Source organism: Pteropus medius, unplaced genomic scaffold, assembly GCF_902729225.1.
Source record: "Pteropus medius unplaced genomic scaffold, Ma_sr-lr_union100, whole genome shotgun sequence".
Taxonomy (NCBI): Eukaryota; Metazoa; Chordata; class Mammalia; order Chiroptera; family Pteropodidae; genus Pteropus; species Pteropus medius.
Genome location: NW_024344241.1, coordinates 2,897,911 through 2,918,460, shown reverse-complemented (window position 1 = coordinate 2,918,460; position 20,550 = coordinate 2,897,911). Strand labels below are relative to the sequence as shown.

Here is a 20,550-nt window from a genome sequence, read left to right as displayed (position 1 = left end):
ATACCAGGTGTGTTTGTTTGCCTTTAACTTCCTTAAGTGGCAGCTTTGGCCATTTTAACCCCGCCAGCCCTGCATGCATATGCACCTCTGCCAAATAAAGAAAGAAACCTTCACTACAAGGGTGGAGGGGTGATGGAGAGAAGTCTGAGGCATGAACCCACATCATGAACCTTATTATTCTCATTGTTCTTCCTTCTACTCTCATTGCCCCAGTGCCTGCCAGATAATTCCTTTTAGTATAAAATTCTTCTCTTCCTTGACTGTTCTATGAGAATGAAAACTGGCAAGTGGGAAGTAGAGGGGCTGTCTTAGGTCTTTGACACAACGGTAACTCCTTAGAGTTACAGGTACATTTAAAAACATTCTGCTAAGGAGTTAATTTGTGCCAGTTACCAAATCATTTGATACTTTTCTATATAGGTTACCAATTAAGTTTTTTTAAAACCTATAGGATTATAAAATAATAAAAGTTTATGTTTTCCTATGGTGCAATCTAGAGAGTATACTGCTATTTAAAATGTAAGACTTATGTATGTAGTGAAATAAGAACTTTTAAAGACTCCCGTTAGTGTCGCTTTAGGAATCTTCGTAATTTGATACAATACTTTGGTGTCATTGAATTGTTTTCTGAATTTAGCATTAATACGAATCTTCATCATGGGACATCAGCCTAGCTGTCCAAAGCAGCTATAAAAGTGAAACATTTACCGACTTGAAAATTACAGAGTAAATCATGTAATAGGCAGAAGCAAGAAACCAATTGTTTTATTTGAAATTGAGAATCGTGTCATAGTTCATAGTCACAGCTTCTGACTTGTTTATCTTTTGGCCTAGTTCTCTTCTTCTCATCTGGCCTGACTCAGAGAAGCCATGATGTTGCCTCTTGGCAATAAAATGCTAAAGGAAAAGCATTTTCTTCTTACCTAAAACAGAGCCCAAATAATTAACTGTTATTTTCAATTTTTAGTGGAAAGCAAAAATAACTTGGAGGGTGCACAATGAACATTAAAACACTTTTAAAATTAGTCTTCACGTAAAAGTGTAATTTTTTAAAACATGGTCATTGTTATAATTTTAGCAGAAAACGCCTACTGAGCTCTGTAAAGAAACTTTAAAGCGGTCAGTGGGTTCGCTTCTTTATACTATAGGCCCTTGTGGAACTCCTTACAGGTACACTTGCTGGGTTCCTGGATTTCTGATTCCACTATCCCCAGGTTTCTAATTCCCTGGTCTTTGATTGTTCCAGGCATTCGTATTCTTAAAAAACTCAGGAACCATCACTTGAAAGGGTCTTTTAGCTTAGGAGGGAATAAATGCTTCCTTTCTTTGATTAATGCTGATGCTCTAACTTGGCGGGTTGGTGATTCTGGCGGTGCTGGGTTGCACACCAGTGTACTCTGTGTGAACGGCACTTTCTGGAGTTGTGACGCGGCAATGCTTCTGCTGCTGTTGCTGCTGCTAATACTGCTAATGCTAATGCTAGTCCTTCCTTCTGCGAAGCCCAAGTGCCAGGCCCATGCTATCCATTAGCAGTGAGTGCCTGGACTTGTGCACCTGTGCTTCCATAGTAATCTAAACAGAAGGCCAAAGGCCCCGTGATTGGTATTTTGAGGGAACTGCACAGGTTGACTTCCCTGCCAGTGTTTATTTCCCTGTAATCCACAGTCATAATCAAATTTCATTAGTTAACCCCAAAATGTCCTTTGAGCTATTTTTTTTCCTCCTCGTCTATAATCCAATTTGGGTTGATATATTTGCATTTAGTGTCATGCCTTATTTTTATTATTTTATTTTTTTGGTTATTATTTTTTATTCCCATCTCCCCTTTGGCGACCATTAGCTTGTTCTCTGTATCTGTGGGTCTTTTTGTTTTATTTATTCATTAGTTTTGTTTTTTAGATTTCACATGTAAGTGAAATCATATGGTATTTATCTTAGTCTGTCTTATTTTGCTTAGCATGATACTCTCTAGGATCATCCATGTTGTCGCAAATAGCAAGATTTTATTCTTTTTTATTGCTGAATAATATTCCACTGTATGTGTGTATTATATCTTTTTATCCATTCATCTATTGATGGACATCTAGGTTACTTCCATTTCTTGGCTGTTAACCGTAATGCTGCAGTGAACCTAGGGGTGCATATACCTTTTCAAATTACTGTTTGTTTGCTACTGGGATTGTAGCAACCCCAAGGTTACCAGACAGCATACTGGGCTGCAGCTCTAAACTCTGGTTTGTTAGTACACAAACCTTTTCCCCTGTAAAATTAGAAACTGGGACCTTAGAATCTGGAAATTGGGGGGAAACAGAAGAATCCAGTGATAGTGAATAATTTACCCCCATCTTCTCTCTCCTGAGGCCCATCTGATCACTTCCCTTCCCTGTTTCTGTCCACACTTTCTGTCCTGGCTCTTGCTTTCCCCCCTGACACTCATCCAAACAAAAATGGGACAAGTTGCAAAGGAGCCTGGCTTGCATTTTGAAACGTGTTACATCACAAAGGAATCCAAATAAGAGGAGAGGATAGGCAAACCAAAGCAGATTACTCCTGGGTGGAAGGAGGGGCATGGTTCTTCCTCAACAGGTAACCCCATTAGTGGAGTTGGGTAGGACTGGGGGCTGGTCAGTGATTTCTCTTCGCATGCAGGTCTGTTGAGTGGAGGATATGATCTCCTAACACAGACTCAGTTTTTGCTGGTCACTTATTTACTACTAGCAAGAGCTTAGAGCAGGGGAACAAAGATCCTTTCATGTAGTGGGCAGGCCTCCTCTGACTTGCTGGCTAGGGCCACGGTGACCTTGGGCAGAGGTCACTGCAGGACTGCTTAGCAAGTCAGACAGGAGGATTTCCTGAGAGGTCAGAACTCACTATTTCCAGCCCTCTGTGGGAGGCCAGGCTCATCCAGGTCTGGAAGAGGGGACCGGCCTTAGAAGACATGCAGGGGATTCCCGATTTCTCCCGGAGGGCTGGGCATCCCATTTGATTTTCCAGAATGCATAGCATTTGCCAGGCCAGAAATTATTAAAAGCTGTCTTCAACTTATGACAGACTACAGGTGTTTTCTTGCTGTACCCTAAAATCTATGTACTTTTTGTTGTTATATCAGATTTTTAATTGTAATACTGTTTTACTTTAAACATATGTATCTTGGTTTCGTTGTTAACTTAGTGTTTTGAAATCAAAACGTTCATTCCATCTACTCAGGTTAAGGAAAGATGATCATTTGACTTGTTGGTGTTCTCAGTATTTTTTTTAATGTGCTTTATTTAAAAAAAAAAAAAAACGTGGTGGAGGAGGGGGGAAACAAATGCCAATAATCCCAGGAGAGTGAATCGAAAGCGACTTTCTTTTTCATTGCAGTAGAAAGCCAGATAAATATCTATTTTTTTTCCTGCTTCAGGTCAGAAACCCTTCCCTTGTCAAAAATGCGACGCCTCCTTTTCCACCAAATCTAACTGTGAACGCCACCAGTTGCGCAAACACGGAGTTAACAACTGTTCCCTGAGAAGAAACGGGCTTATCCCCCAGTCAAAAGAGAGTGATGTTGGACCCCATGATAGCACAGGTAGTGCCTCCAGGTGATGGAGAGGAGGAGAGGGAGAGAGGAGGGCCAGTTGGTTAGCTTCCATAGCCTTGGTTAGATGCCTAGCAAACTCCAGCCCTCCAAGCATGGCAGGGCTGCCTTTGCCACCTCCCTGTAGGACTCCACAGTCCAGAAGACTGGGCCCTGCCAAGCACTAGGAGCATACAGCAGGATGGGGATGTGGGAAACAATGACAGTGCCCCTAGGTTGCTTTTCTGAGCTACTAGGGAAGATCTGTCGTTCTCCAGCAGAACCCTTTGTTCAGGTTTTTGGGCCCTGCTGGAGGTGGGATAGGAGGGAGGGTGTACAGATTTAGCTCTTGGTAGGAACCCAACTAAAAGGGATGTGAAACCTTAAAGGCTTGGGCTGTTGTTTTCTCAAACCCCAGCCTCTGCTGCATCCTGCAGAGCAGGGGTGGGCTCCCAGATGTCAGGGTATTGCAGGAACTAGAAGCCCAGCCCTTGACAGGGAGGGGCAGGGTGGAGTTGGGAGTGTTTTTCTTTTCAATAACTCTTCCCAGTTATTAAAAAAAAAATTTTTTTTTTTTTGCCTTGTTTGAAAAAGCACTCTGCATGTCCTTTCTTTAATCACATTTCTGCTTGACCTGAATCCGGGTATTATTCTTCTGTGCTGATATGCGCTTCCTTCCTCCAGCCCACTGAGCTACATTAACGGCTGCCAGTGCTCTCGTGCCACCTTTTTTTTTTTTTTTTTTTTTTTTTTGTAGCTTCTGTATTTACTCATGTCCTCTATTCAGTACACTCGCCGTTTCCACAGTCTAAAAATTGGCTGCTGCAGGTCACTTAGACACACAGCTAGCTGGCTGTTGATTAGTAACAGTTGTATAGGTGTGGATTCAGTTCTGTAAGTCCTGAAAGCTTGGCGTTTTCTGATTACTTGAAGCAGATGAGATTTCCCCAGGTGTATTTTTCTAGGATTGTAATTGAGTCCTGTGCTTCTCTCCCTCAGAATTGGGTAGGGAAGGGGCTCTGCGTTGTCTGAGAGTTGTTGCCCCTCCCTTACCCCCCAGTTACTGTAGACTAAAGGGTCAGCCCCCTTTCTTTATCTCAGTTACGGGGGGAGAGGGGTGCATCTGGATGGGTAGCATGTCCAGGAAGAAGATTTGATCCAGAACCTTCTGCTTTATCCCTGCACCTCCCACTGAACCCTAGTGAAACAAGTCCTTGAACTGCCAGGCCCTTCAGTTAAGATCAAACCCTCTAAGGTATAAAAATGTAGACTAGTGTGCTGGCTCCACCCCTAGCTTCCATTTCCACATAAATTGCCAGGATCTGTGAGTAAAGAAAGATGTGGACGCCCACAGAATTTTGCCGTGACTTGAATCCACTTGAGCCAAAGGCGGTGGATGATCTGTTCTGTTCAACCCCCAGGAAACCCACAGCAATGCTGGCAGAACTTGAGTTTGCTGCAGACGATCACTCTTAAACAGTGGGCACCGTGTGACCTAGTGGCTAGCACATTTCCTCACAATCTGGTTTAGAAAGCAGCTATGTGACTCTTTTACCTGTACTGGTCCCAAAGGAAGGGAGAGCAGTGGCTATCTAAGATAGTCAAGGGGGCCCCTTGGTTTCCCAAGTTTGCAGACAGGTCTTAAAGTGTAATAACCATATGCTGGATGCACATTTTGGGTTCCACTTCTTGATCATGAGGACGAACGCCAAACACCGGACTCCTGCCGACCTCTGAGGGGGCAGCTGTAGTAGAAGCCTGCAGACACAAAGCTAATCGGAATCTGTGTCTTGGCTTCGGTTCAGCACCTAGTTTTACATTGTGGGTGTATTTAGTTTTTAAATTTGTAGTGAAGAGTTTTTGTCTTTCCAAGTCCTTCCCTACTTCTGCCCTGCTGCAGGAGTTCCGTAGGTTTTCTTTAAGGGACAAAGCTTCTGGAAAAAGAGAATTCACTGAAAGTTGTAATGTGAAACCGGCAAAGAGAAAATATATGTTTGGTTTAATTGTGGTCACAATCCATGGTAAGAAAGAGGACTGGGGTTTAAGAAGGGGAAAAAAGGGTCAGGGAGGTGAAGTTCAGTGATTTCAAGGAGAATTTTTAAAGCCAGGTGAGCGTGATGGAGGGGCGAAGGGTTCCTTCAGGCCTCCCTCCCATGAGGTTAAAAGTGAGGCCTTACAGGAAGACCGTAAAAAAGCAAAGGCAGGAAATGACCAAGGAAGTTCTTGAGGGGGTTTCTAGGTTTATATGCCTGGGTTGCATTTTCTTAAAATCCCTAAATGTGTTTTATAATGTATGTCTGACTTTTTCATTACATCAGGTCTTTCATGAAAACCTACCCTAGATTTTTCCCCCAAAGAAATGCTAACAATACTACAATTGAGGCAGTTGTAGCTTAAAGGGGTATATAGATCATTCAGAGTTAAAATGAAACTGTTTACTTTCTTGTGGGCAGAGAGGTGGGCCCACTTTGCCCTTGGGGAATACTGGTGCTTCTTTCTCTGCTGGTGCTTATAGGAGCCTTTGTATTTGTGGGCACCTACATATGACTCTTCAAATCAGCGTAAATGTGGAGGTGTTCAAACTGTCCCTGAATGGTGGCAACCCTTACCAGCCCAGAACCCTATGTGCTGGCATGGACTGCACCACAGGAAGTGCTTATAAAAGTCATCAGCTCGGCTACCTTCATTTGGAAGTGTGAGTTGTTGAGAAGGGCAGGGATCAAAATGAGACCTGATATTATAAGCTGGGTATTCAGAAGATAACGAGAAGAAGTTAAGTGTATTGTCCCCAAAAATCACTAATAAAAATCAGTTGAGGTTGCTTGGAATTTGAAGGGCGTAGGCTGCCCTGCTAAAACAGCCCCCCCTAGTGGAGGTTTGGTAGAGCACAGCCAAGCCCCTTTCGTTCCCCAGAGGTGTAGTGAGTTGCCCTTCCATTGCATTTAGGGTGAATCTCTCCATTATCGTCACTAAAGAAGAGCCTAGGAGTAAGAACAATCTGATCTTTGTTTCAGAATTCATTATTTTTCTTTTCCCAAGATCATCTTAATATGTCTTACAGTTAAACTTTAAAATAATCTGTATTCTTTGGTGAAAAAAAAAATAAGAGAAACAACCTAGAATGTACTGGGATAAATTGGAAGTAGCCAGAGATTATACCTCTTTTTAAAAATGCAACTACTGCAAAGCCAACAAATAAGAAACGGAGCATTTTATATTTTTATTGTAGAATTTATACCAAATTCCATTTAATAGATGTTCCTTATTGGAATGATTCAAGAAAATGAGCATCTACTTTTTCCTTAGAATATAGCCTAGACATTGGTGTGTATAGCTCAGGATTCATCTTTAAGCTTTTAGATAATTTTCAAAAATCATTGTCAGAAATTTTATATTCACACCATAATTATTTTTTTCTGAAATCTCTTGAGATAAACAATCTCTGCCAAAAGGTGCCATCAGCATAAAACCAAGGAAATGATATAAGTGCTGAGCAGAGGATTGTAGATAAGCCAAAAGCCCCAGGCAGATGTGACCCTAGGAGGGGCAGTGCCAGCTCCTTTACCCCCAGTCCCAGGACCACCTTGATGACAGATAATCGAGCACGTGACTCAGAGTGATGGACACGGACGGACATTGTTGTACATCAAGTGAGGGTCCAGATAGGGTGCATGAATCTGCTGGCTCACACACTGTAATCAGGGATCTCTCGTAAGGTAGGCGCATCTAATTTATCTGCTGTGAAACAGTGAGTTTAGTCAGCCTAATAAACTGGCCACCGGATCTGTAGTTTAATAGTAGGTCTCAGCAGACAGCTTCCTTGTTATAGGATATAATTCAAAAGTCATTAAGCCCTTGTTCACCCTGAATCAAAAAAAGATGGTGTTTCTAATGAAAATTGTCATCTGTTTGATGTCGTGGTATTGTCACAGTGCCGTCCTTTAAGAAGGTGGTGGACTGTCCACATCTGATTTTGCTGTGGAGAGTGGACAGCTAGGAACAAATCAAGAGACAGGAAATGTTTCCACTCCCCACACAGAATCCCGACAGCAGCCATAGAGGCCCACAGGTGTGCATGTGTCTCCTTTTGCCTTGGAATTCTACCTAGAAGTTGGGCGTCTGGCGAGAGCATGTACCACAGCGCAGAGTACATGCTTTGGGTCATTTCCTCGTTAGACATCACATTTGGGGGTTTGGGGTGTTTGGGGTGGTCTTGTGTATGTTGCATGTTTGTATAATCTCTGCACTGGAAAAATAACTTTTACAGCTCAGCTTCCTCAACCTCCCTAGCGCTGCGAATCTTTGGAATGCACCAACTCTTCCTCTCTCGCCGTCCCTTCTGTCTGCGCTGCCCTCAGTCCCTCACACCTTCCTGGGGCCTGAACATCCCTGTGTGTGGAAGGGGTTCCGAGGCACAGTCAGCCCTGTGACCCCAGCTTGTGTATATGTAGAGGCTCTTTCTGCCTTTAATAAGTTAACTCCAGATTCATCTGAGTCCTCCAGGGAAGTTTGGGGTGATGAGGATTCAGGGCGTTGACAAGTTCTTGCTGGGGTTGGGATACAGGCTTCTGTTGGGTGGCGGGGGTGGAATCCAGCCGAGAGTCACAACAGCCCTTGCGAGAGGCGTGTGCGGTAGCATTTGGTCTCAACCCGTGCCCCCTGTGCTTGCTCCCACAGACAGCCAGTCTGACATGGAGACATCAGCCACAGGAGGCGAAGTGCTGGACCTCACCTCTCGGGAAAAAGAGCAGCCATCATCAGTGGGCGTGTCTGAGTCTGGCCAGGTCAAAGAGGAGCTCCCCGCAGAGGAGGTGACTCAGGGAACAGCCGAGCCCATAGACAGGGAGGAACAGGGAGCCGAGGAGACCCTGGAGCCTGAGGGAAAGCGTGGTGTGGAGGAGCAGGGCGATGATGCAGATGGCCCTGAGGAAGACACTGTCAGCAACAAGAGCCTAGACCTCAACCTTGCCAGCAAGCTGATGGGCTTCAAGCTGGCCGAGGGCGATGCCGGTGCCATGGGCAGTGGAGGCTCTGCCCAGCAGGACCAGAAGCACGCCTGTGACATCTGTGGCAAGACCTTCAAGTTCCTTGGGACCCTGAGCCGCCACAGGAAGGCCCATGGCCGTGAGGAGCCCAGGGAGGAGAGTACGCTCCCTCGGGAGGGCCAGGGTGAGGGCAGGGTGGCCGAAGGGCCGCTGCCTGTCCCCACCACCCCTGCCCTAGACCCAGAGGAGAAGCCCGAGCCCTTGGCCGAAGGGGAGGCCACGTCCGAAGGCTCAGCGGAGAAGCAGAGTGAGGAGGCTGAGGGCACCTCCGACGGGGAAGGCATGGTTGAAAAGAAGTCCTCAAAAAGTGACGATGACAAGAAGCCAAAGACAGACTCCTCCCGAAGTGTGGCCAGCAAGGCAGACAAGAGGAAGAAGGTCTGCACTGTGTGCAACAAGAGATTCTGGTCTCTGCAAGATTTGACCCGGCACATGAGGTCCCACACAGGTAAGGACGGGCCCGGCCTCCTGAGGGGCTGTGGTGGTGGTTCAGGGGAACCCGTTCCCAAGCCTGTTAAAGAAGGTGAGTTTGCTTCCCCTTTCTTCCTCTGACCCATGAAACTCAGGAGGAGCCTCCCCTGGAGCAGTGAGGAAACCTGGGCCAGAGAGCAGTGCCTGAGCTTGCACATGTGCCTGTTAAACTAGGAATGTAACCAGTTCTCGTAGTGCCTGTAACGGGCTCTGTGCAGGGAGGCAGTGGAGTGGTCCATCAGCAGTGGTGGTCTTGAGAGCACGCTGAGAGTCGCTTAGCCCTCTGAGCCTCCGTCTTCCTATCTCTAGAATGGGGATGATGGCTGTCTTCATATAAGCACCTAAAAGAATGTGGTTGCTGGGCATTTGGAGCCTGTGGCTCATCAAGTCCTGAACCTGTAAGGACTGTAGGGTGTGGCCTGGGGAACAGGCAGTGGGGACAGGTGCTTTGTGGGGCTCTGTTGGGAGACACCTGGGTTTGTTTCATCATTATTACAAATTCAGGTGGGAAGTTCGCTGCAGACCTGCCCTGTGAGGGGCTTTTCCTGTCCTGGCTTTGCAGCAGCTGGGCTGATGTGACTGAACAGGGTCCTCACCTGGTTGCCGCAGAGGCCTGTCGTCGTGTCTGTGCTCTGTACATGTCCTTACCTCCCATGGAATTTGCCAGCTACGGAGTTGAGGCCACAAACTAACTCCACAGCATGGGCCATTGTTTTGGTAGAAAGAAGGAGACCTAGATATACTCATGAAGCCGGAAGATACAAACATATTATCGCCCTCCCCCCTCCCCGCCACACACACAAAGAAAAACATCTAGGCCCTGTATCTTGGTCTTGGCTTTCCTCTTTCCTCCGGCTGCAGCCCATGGTGCACACACACGTTCCCTGTACCCTGCCCCCACCTTGTACAGCCAGCTCGGCCCTCGGCTGAGGGATTTGGAGGGCTCTGGGGCTGGCCCCCCAACAGAGATATTCTTGGGTTCCTAGCAGGTGGTGGTCTCAGCTGCTTACAGCCCAAGGTTTGTGAATGAGAAGGAAGCCCCAGCTGCTTCATAACAGAACATACCATGTCTAGTGCCTTTGAATTAGGAGGTGCCACTGTCAGCAGAGCCCTCAAATGGTGCCTGTCCCTGTGGGAGGGATGCTGCTGCTGTCTTTCCATGAGATTCTTCTCAGACTGGTCCGGATGTCTCTGAGGCTTCCACTTCTGAGATACTGGTTCCTAGATCAGTATGTGAAAAACCTGGGTTAAAAGATGCAAAGAAGAGAGAAAGCATAGCTAGCCCCTGGCATATCTGTTTTTTCTCCATTTTGCCAGTTCAGACAAATAAGAGGGTTTCCTTGAGTAGGAGTGTGTCCAGGCCCCTGTCACCCACTGCCCCTTGGTTTTTTCTCATTCCTGCTCTTGTGTGGAACAGAGAGGTGGTAACTGGCAGCCTACTGTTAACAGACAATTTCTTTCCCCTGTTGCTCCAGGAGAAAGGCCATATAAATGTCAGACCTGTGAGCGAACCTTCACCTTGAAGCACAGCCTGGTTCGCCATCAGCGGGTCCACCAGAAAGCCAGACATGCCAAACACCATGGGAAGGACAGTGACAAGGACGAGCGGGGTGAGGAGGACAGTGAGAGCGAGTCCACCCACAGCGGCAACAACCCCGTCTCGGAGAACGAGGCTGACTCAGCCCTGCTGGCCAACAACCACGTGGCTGTCACCCGGAGCCGGAAGGAGAGCCTGGCCAAGGATGCCAGCCGCAGGGAGGAGAGGGTGGCAGCAGGTCGGACAGCCGTTACCGGGCAGGCAGAAGCCAGCAGGAGCGCTCCCAAGGCCGCTTCTGAGGGCAGCCCCAAGGAGCAGGCGCCTCAGGGTGACCCTGACCCGGAGAGCCCGGCAGCCCTTGTGCAAGACCTGCTGGAGCTGCACGCCAAGAGGCCTGCCCGCCCCATGCTGGCCGCCGCCGATGGCGCCTCGCCACTCCTGGGAGTGGAATGACGGCTCGTCCCGTCCCCCAGCACGCAGACGAGAACCAGCAGAGCAGAGTGTCCTGAATCTTGTTTCATGAGGGTCCCTCAGTGCCCTTCAGCTGTCGGGGAGTAAAAGAGAGCGAGAGAGAGGGAGGAAGGGAGCCAAGCAGGAGCGGGCCGACCCGCTCGGTGCCATAGCCTTACACGTGCCCGTGCGAGAGACCAGCACAGCACGGACAGTTCGAGTGCCTTAACTACTTAACCAGCCCTTCAGCGTCGTCCTGGGTGTTACAGTGTATTGACTTTTTAAAAAACAAAGCAGATATTTTAATGAATTATTTGGAGAGGACCTTTTCCTTTAAGCATTAACGTTACCTTCTGTGTTGGTGTGTGTGAGCTTGTTCTTGCGAATCTGTGATAGTAACATTTGTTCTGTGAGCTGGAAACAGAAGAAAAAAACATGCCCTAGGACACCCACAGCCAATAATAACTGGAAGAAAATGATGTGAATTTCGTGTAAATTCCCAGAGGAAACATGGATAAGATGCTCATTTCTCAGATAGCCCTATTTTTCTTTTTTTCTTTCTCCTTTGTCTGCTACATGGTGGAGCTAAAATTTGGTCCTAGGTATTGCAGGATGTGGTTGATGAAGGTTTCCAGTTTGGTTCAAGCCAAAACCAGGAAGGATTCTAGCTGCAACCTCATACGTGTTTCCACTCTTTCAGCGTCAGACACGCTATTACTGTTCAAGTCTCGAGACATTTGTTCTTAATTTACAGAGAAGAGTTAACCCTGGCAACTTAATCTATGGAGAACATACTCAGATGTCATATAGCTGATTTCCCCCCTTTCGGTATATGTATTATTAATATTATTATTATTATTATTTTTAGTTCATCAGTTTGCTGGTCTCTGCAGTCAGCAGAAACAAATGGGCAATATTTGTCCTGGAGACCTGGGCTGTCCCCAGGTCCCCGTGTAAGCGTCTGCCCGCAGCTTTCCTCGCCACTTGGGTGGGAGCTCTTCTACTGTACTTAGACAAGCCTTTCTTCTGTGACTGCAGAATCCAGCAGGGGCCGTGAGCAGTTGTCCACATGCGCTGAGGAGCAGCTCAGAGAGGGGAGCGTGAGGGCGCATGTGCCCGGGGCTTCTGAGAAAGCCAGGCAGCAAGGAGACCTGTCACTCACCGGTCTTCTGCCAGACCCAGCCCAAGCCTTACCCTCCTGTGCTACTGTCATTTGCAAAGCAAGGAAATACTACTACTGGTAATAAAACTGCACATGCAAGAAAGGTCGAAGATGAGAAGTAGATTTATATTTACCTTCCTGCGATTTGGGATTGGTGCTTGGTGATAAACATGTTGTTTCTAGTGTCTGAAATAGCCTGAACCCCTGGGTGCAAAAAGGCAGGATTTTTTTCTGTGAGCATCTTATGCAGGCAATAGACTTCCCTCACTGTAGCCGCCAGCAGTGAAAAGAAATATATCCTACTGTAGCTGAGCTTGTGCTCGGCATCCTGTCCTTCAGCCGGAACCTCTAGGATGCCCGAGGCTTAGTGACTCCAGGGCCTCCTGTGCTGCTCCACCACTCAGATCCTCTCGCCTTGCCCTGGGGGAGCCTCCCCAGCCCCTGTCCGCCCCTCCCAGGACCCTTGCCCTTTGTCCCTAAGTGTTCCCCCTTGACACTCAGAGTGTAAGTGTGCAGACACACCCTTTTCTCTCCACTTCCTCACCAGTTTCTGGTGGCCAAAATCCTACCACCCAGACTTCAAAGGAAGATAGATGTTCTTGAGATAATGAAAAGTGATATCTTTGCATGTGAAAGAAAAAATGTTGAGGTATATATGATTTTTAACTGTATTAGGGATGTATGAACCAGTTTCAAAATGAGGTTTTATTTACTCTAGATGAATACACATCAGAACCAATGATCCCCTTGTATCACTTCATACCAGGTGTGGTCTGCTCAGTTAAAACCAGTTCATGCATCCCTTAATTTTTTATGATGATTGTTGTTATTTTTGTTGTTATTATTATTTGGGATTTCTTGTGTTTTGTTTTTCTTTGCAACTCTCCACACTAAAACTTGCAACATGTGGGGAGAAGCCATGACTTAACTCTACGCTGCAGTGAGATGTAGCAGGAATCGCCCTGGCAAATGCAGCTGGGGCTGCAGCTCGCAATAATCACTATTGATTTAAAGCTTTATTTAGCCTTCATCTGTACCCTCATAGTCAATAAGGTCTTGCCACATTTTATTAGTGAGGTTGAGAGATGTATTATTTGTTGGTTGTTCTGCTCCCCCACCCCCAATATTAAACTGTGAAATTTGTGATTTGTTTAAACTCTGGGTGAATCATAGCTTAGTTTGCATGTCCAGCTAATTTGTTTCCATACATTTTGTTTGATTCTCTTTCTCCTTCTCTCAGGGCTTTTACGAAAAAAAAAAAATATATATATATATGTGTGTGTGTGTATACACACACACACACACACACACACACACACATACATATATATATATATGGATCTTTTGAAAAGTTTTTTGAGGTGCAAGTTTTTCTCTTTTGTTTTTCTCTTTGATTTGTGGACACAATGCAGAGATTCAATCACTACAAGAAACTACTGGCTGTGAAAACAAAACAAAAAACCCAAAGGGCTCTTCTTCTTCCAAGCAGCCCCGGGGAAGCTACGTGACAGTCAGATGCCAGTTTCAGAAAGAATCATCATACCTTCAACCCTCTGTTCGTCTCTTTCCTCTCCGCTCTTTCTTCAAGAAGGAAGTTGATCCTAGTGATTTCAGCCCATGCATTAAACAGGAAACAATAATAGATGTGTAGAATTCATATTTTTTCTAAAGGGAACTTAAAAACTGCTGCTACATGTTATGTACAAAACTGGTTTATGCCACATGAACAGAATCACAAGTTTGGTTTTGGTACTTTTTGTTCCTCTTTGTATTCAGTTGTATAGTACTTCCAAATTCAAAATGAGAAGAAAAGCTGTTCTGTATCAAACCATCTAAGCAATAAATGTTATATTTTAAAGATGGCAGATTGCCTGTCACACCGTTGTCCTGTGATTTGCTGTAATCCTGTCAGCTTGCCCTGCTTACCATCAGCACAGACATCCCTGGTACCCACGAAAGCTCCATCACCCAGCAGCCCCTCGTGCTTGGCTGTGGTCATGACTTCATCCCTAGTGCACAGGGTGGGCTCTCCCAGGGCCAGTGGGCAGGCCCCGAGTTGGTTTAGCAACAGCTAAATCCAGTAATTTTTTTTTTATGGGCAGCAACTCCTAAGTCTACCCTGCCTTCTCCCCTTCCCACTTACAAGGGATAGCATTGCCTCTAAGGTGGGGAAGAACCTCTATAATCTAAGGGAGGGTTCTGGACATAACGGTGACCCCAGGGGAATGGAGCAGGTTCAAACCCGGGGGGCGGGGGGGCCGGGGGATTGGTCTGCACTGTAAAGCAGTGAATGGGCAGAGAGAGTCCTGAATCTTCTAAGCTGTGAGTAGTTCTCAAAAAGCAACTCTTAAAGGATGCTGGCCTCAGGGGAAGCTGATTGTAGATGTTGCTCAAATGTGTTGACCACACATAGTTCCTAAGCACTAGGTCACAGCAAGACGAGTTGCAATGCTATGGCCCTTAACAGCTTCCCAGAGTCCTCTCACCACCACACGCACCTGTGCTCACACACACACTCCCTTACCAGCCCCAGGAGACTGGCTGTGCTGAGATACCAGTGAAGGGTACTGACTTGTGCTAAGAAAAACAACCAAGTAACTCAAGAATGATTATAACATAAGCAGCTCACAAGAAACAAGCCCCCCAACCTCTCCAATTGGGTTTGGGTGCTGCTGGCCACCAGTGAGCACCATTTCCCACACACACCCACCCACATGGATGGAATCATTTTCCTGCCTGGGAATTCAGACTGTGCTTGGTCCACATGAAGGGCGAAGGGGCGGCCCTTTGGAGTGTGATAGGAAAAAAACGGAGTGTGGACCATGTGGGAAAAGTACCCACCCAAAGCCTGCCCGTCCTCAGAGCACAGCCCCTGGGTCTGGGTTACGTTGGGGGAAAGCCTATCAGAGATGAAAAGATGGAATTTATCAAGAGTTCTGCCTGTTGAGATCTGATGTCGAGCAGATGCAGTGCATCGAGACTGGTACCTGTGAGCCGACTCCAGCCTCGGAATAAGCTGCCCTCCACTGCCACCCTTCTCTTTCCCACATCCCTTCACTCTCCCCTGCGTTCCGTCACTACGCCCTCGGTGAGTTTCTTCCACTCTGGCTGACACCCTGGACGGATGGTGGAGAAGGCCCAGGTCTCGGGTTGTGTTGTTTTCCAGGTAGTGCTCTCAGAAGAGGAGAAAGCAAGCACGGGCAGATGGACATTTTTTTACAGAATTTCTTTTTCGACTCCAGTAGCGATTGAGCCTCATCGTTAAGAATAATGTTTGTTAGGTAAAAAATTGGGTTTGAGTTTTCTCTTCTGCTGTACCTTCAGAGAATCCCAGTCAAGCACAGGTAGCCCACAGAGCCAGGGGCCATGATGCTCTTTCTGCCTCTGCCCTGCAGCCGTGTTCTTGGCACTGGTGTCGACTTTCCCAGTTAGACGGAGACAACGGAGACAACGGAAGGAGCTTATGTTTAAAAGTCAGTTTCACTTCCGTTTTTGTCGAACTGCAGCTAAGGCCTATGACCCAAACCGAGCTTGGGGTGTTCGAGTCTTCTGGCTTGGTATCCAAGTGACATTGTCTAAGCGTTTATTCCACAAAGCGTTTGCTGGGCAGCCACTGTGCCAAAAACACTGTTCTAGGCATGCAGAACACAACAAAAAAAAAACAAAACGAATTTTTTTCCTTGTGGAACTTAGATTTTAATGGGGGGAAATAGTAAATAGACTGGACGAGGATGATACAGAGTAAGTGCAAGTTGAAGGGGAAGAGTAGGCCACGAAAGGGTGGGGCCTGGAAGGGACGGGGCAGGATGACCAGAAAGGTCGCAGGACAGCAAGCAGTAAGAAAGTCTCCCACCCAGATGTCTGGGGAGGACCCCAGACAGAAAGGCCCCAGGAATCATCCTGGGCCCTCCGGAAGCCATCATGACTGGAGAGGGGTGAGCAGGGGGAGGGGGTGATAATGGATGAGGAGAAGGAAGGGCATGGTGGTTGCATATCGACAGTGGAGTGATGGGGACAAGGGCAGATGCAGAGAGACCCCCAAGAGGCAGCCACAGTAATGCAGGCAAGAGATGGCAGTGGCTTGGAGCAGAGTGATGGGGGCGAAGTCATCGAGAAGAAGTTTGGTTTAGGATATGTTTTCAAGGGGAGCCACCAGGGAATGGATGACAAATCGGACAGATACAGAAGCTATAGACAAGTCAAAGCTTTGAAAGTTTACCCAGAAAACAGGCTTGGAGGTTAGCCGTAACTTCTAGATGTTTGGAATTAACTTTTAAAAGAGGGAACTTCACTCCTGAAAAAATAACCCTGGTAGAGGATATGTTGCCAAGAAAAAGAAAAAAAGGGAAGAAATCCTTGATCCTTTCTGTCCACCCCAAGTAAGCACCCTGTTTCTGGAAAGTGGCTGCTGACGTCCCTGTGACTAGGAGCATGAAAGTCTTTCTGTGGTGTGTCCTAAAGAAACAGCATCCTCCTCCCCATTGTGATTTCTGGGCCTGCCCCACCACCCTGACACCTGCCCCTCATCCTTATGTATTCACTGTTAGGACCATCCTGCTTGTTTGTCTTCTGAAGGTCACGAACCCAGCAGAGGCTCCAGGGCAAGCTACAGCTGCAGTTGGTCAGGCCACTCCCTGAAAATGTGCATGAGGGACAAGAGGCAGAGCAAAAGACTGGAGCACCAGACACCGTGCCCTTAATGGGACTGTTCCCGAGGGGGAGGGAAAGCCTGAAAATTTCAAGTTCCTGACTACAGTCTGGTGGTTCTGCCTGAGTAGGATAAGTTTTGATGGGCTGAGTGGACATTAATCCAAATGGCCCTGCCTGCAATTTCTGGTCGCCGTTCTCTAGGGAATGAGTCCACATAACAGATGGGCATGAGCACATCAACCACCTGGGCAGTCGTGCTGATCACTCTCTCTGATTTGGCCATTGCTGGAGCAGCCATGGCCAGTGAAAGGTGGGGCTGGGCTTGACCTTGACTTCCTTGATTCCAAGGTCAGTGCTGCTGACCCATGAGACAATCATCAGTCCCTCTGTGCCTTGAAGATTTAGATCCAAGCAGCCCCTTTTATCACTATTCCCTCTCCCCGCAGAAATAGCATTAAGGAGCGAGTACTTACCTCTTGCTGCTGATCTCAAGTTAGAACGACACATGTTATTTGTGTGAGTGTGAGAAAATACACAACAAAATTTACCATCTTACCCTTTTTCAAGGAGTACTAAGTCCACTCACCAATACCACCATTCACCTTGTAAAACTGATACTCTGTCCCATCAAACACTAACTCCCATCCCCTCCCCCAGCCCCTGGCAACCACCCTTTTACTTTCTGTCTCTATGGATTTGACTACCCTAGGAACCTCACATTCATGGAAAGAACATCATCGCATGTCTGAGAGGGAATGTTTTTTTCTGAAAAAAATTTTTTTTTCTAGTTATAGAAGTAATACATGCATAATGCAGGAAACTTTGAAAATACAAAAGAGCACAAAGAAAAAGAAACTCACAGATAATCCCACCATCCAGAGATGACTGCTTTATCATTTCATCACTTAGATATATGTGGTCTATGTTAATATACACGTATATATCATATGCGCACATATACACACCTGCTATAGTTTTTATAAAAAGGATATCATTCTATGCACACTGTTATGGAAGCTGTTACTTTTTACTAAGCAACAGATCGTAAACATTTCCCATCAAGAAATATTTTTCTACTACTACAATATGATTTTTTTACTGGCTATGTAGTATTCCATTTGCAGACCTGCTCTTGAATATCTCTATAAAAGGCAAACCTTAAACCCTTGAGAGACAGAGAGTTTAATCAACACACTGAGAGACTGATATGTGGGAGCTCAGATGAGGGACACGCAGGGAATTTATCCAGGGTGCAGGTGGAGGGGAGCCAGCTCTGGGGGGAGGGTCTCAAATGTCAGGTCCTCCTGCCTGAATACACAGCCAGCCATCTGCCCTGCATAAGAGATGCAGAGTAGAGAAATGGCCAAGAGCCAGGTCTCGGGGCAAGCTGGCTGGCATGCAAATCCCAGCTCTGCTTCTTACGCCAGATGAATGGCCTTGTGCCTCAGCATCCCCATCTCTAAGAAGAGGGTAACAATAGTACCCACCACATAGGACTGGGGGGAAGACCAAATGACTTAATACACATAAGGTGCTTGGGACAGCACCTGCTGCCAAGTAAGCATGACAGGAATTGTCATCGTCTCTCATTACTGTGGGTTCTGTGCACGTCTCCGCGTAAGAATGCTGCACCTGTTGCCTGGGGAGGCAAGTGGGCAGACGTTGCACAGGACACATTCATTCCACAGATGTTGAAGGGATGGCCTGAGGAGGAGGCTTGTGGGGGATGACTGAGCTTTAGGAACGGCCCTCAAGGCCACCTCCTCCTCCCTGGCTGACAGAAAGCCCTGCTGGCTGGACACCTGGGTGGGGGGTAGAAGACAAACAAGCAGGGAAGGGGTTCTTCATAGGGAAAGTCCTTGATCTTGAACAATTTCTGGCACCACACTCAGTCCCCAAGATCCCAAGTCAGCCCCAGGCTGCCAGAACACACCGGTTCTTCCCACTCCTCCATAGGCCTGGCTTTTGCCAATTTGACCGTGAGAAGAGAACAGGCCCAGGAGAGAGTCCTGGGAGCCTCTCACCCTGGGGCAACCTGTTCTGCTGCCCACCTGGGCTGGAGAAGCGTGGGGTCGCAACCTCACCCAGCCCATCAAAACGCTCCACGGAGGCGCGTCCCAGACAGTGGCTGCCCCCTTTGGATCTGTAGTTCAGTCACCCGCCACTCCCAGCCACCGGGCTCACGGTGGACCGGAACTCTGTTTTGGCCTTGGTGCTTATCAGACATCCCGCCCTGGGGGTGTGGGAGGGAGGGGCCTTGAGCTCTCACTCCTCCTTCACATAGGGCTGCGTCAGAGGAAGTCCCAAATCTCAGCCTCTTCCACTGCGGTGCAGGCCCAGTCTGTCTACTGGAGGGCACGGGGGTGAGGCGGCCCCAGCACCGGGATGAGGCCCAGCCCTTCCTTTCAGCCTTGTTACACAAAGTGTGGGCTGCAGACCTGCAGCATCAGCACCCCCGGAGCTTGCTAGAAATGAGCCCCTTGGTCGGCCCGGATCTGCCGAGTCCACAGCCCTGTCTGGTGACAGGAGCCCCGCGGATTCGTGCACACAATGAATGTGTGAGAAGTCTGGTCCAGAGCCCCAAAGCTGGGTTCCGAAGAAGATGGCCCTGGCAGACGCTGCGGAGATGGCTGTAGATTCTCAGTTAAAAGAGAGAATCTATATCGAGAGGAGGAATTCGAAGCCAGAAAGGACTCTGAAGTGTGCAGATTCTGGGCCCTTCTGGTGGCAACTCCCCCGGCCCCTGCTTCACCCCAAAATCTCCTTCACAGTTTCTGTACTTTTGTCCTACTCTTGGATACCAAAGGCTCGTTGAAGGGACCTAGTGGGGAGAAAGACACTCCAACGTGCTGCTGACAGCCCAGCTGCCTGGCCCCTCCTCTTCCATCCCAAACTCCCTGAGGAGCCAGGAACTAGAGAGGATGACTGGGTTTATTTTAAACTTAAAATTGAAGGTTGCTCTTTAACAACAACAAAACAGTCCCCTTCGATTCCAGGCTGCCGAAGTCAGTGTCTTAAATAAGAAACCAGCGGGCGCTCCTTTCCCAATTTACTTTTACGGGAAGGAAGCCACAGCCAAATGTGAAGTGACATACCTGGTGGCCCTTGCTCTTGGCTGCCTCAAGCCTCACTGGCTGTCGGGGCAGAGTCAGCGCAGGCTGGCGGAGGAGGCCAGAGGCAGGCATCTGCTCTCCATGCCCTGCCTTCATCCTTGGACCTGGGACAGATCTTTCACGGGGCTTTTAAATAAAAGTGATAGCTGCTCAGTTTAGAAAATTTGGGCGCTGCAGGAAAATATGAAGAGAAAAATTAAAGTAGTCATCTTGCTTTTCGGACACCATTTTTTATTCATTGAATATTATTGTTTAATTAGGCCCACAACTTTTTTTTTTTTTTTTTTGGCCTTTCTCATTCTCAAACCTGTTTTTACAGCACTTTGCACATTGCAAGAGTGTGCTCCTGTATCTAGTTTTTGTCGTCACCCACGTCCCATAAGTTGGGAAGGAAAAAAATCCTTATCGCCTCAGAGCAGAGAGGAGGGTTGAAATGATTTGCTCAGGTTGGCCAGCTAATGCGTGGCCTTGTTAGGCTGAAACTGCCCACCAGAAAAATTCTAAACTGAATGTGGATGGTATGGGGTACCGTGATGGTGTGTTGTCCACTTAAAGAGCAGCTACAG

At 47.4% G+C, this 20,550-nt stretch overlaps 1 protein-coding gene across 7 annotated transcripts in view; it reads left to right on the top strand.

Annotated features, from left to right (window-relative positions):
• RREB1 (ras responsive element binding protein 1) overlaps positions 1-14,098 on the top strand; it is a 125,773-nt gene extending 111,675 nt beyond the window's left edge. For 6 of the 7 annotated variants that reach the window (XM_039869396.1, XM_039869400.1, XM_039869398.1 and 3 more), the window contains 3 exons: positions 3,404-3,568; positions 8,234-9,049; positions 10,548-14,098. In XM_039869396.1, coding sequence (XP_039725330.1) covers positions 3,404-3,568; positions 8,234-9,049; positions 10,548-11,062 — 1,496 coding nt within the window. In that variant the 3' untranslated portion in view covers positions 11,063-14,098. The remainder of the gene's footprint in view (positions 1-3,403; positions 3,569-8,233; positions 9,050-10,547) is intronic. The other variant, XM_039869399.1, reaches the window with a different exon arrangement.
• Positions 14,099-20,550: the final 6,452 nt, after the last annotated feature.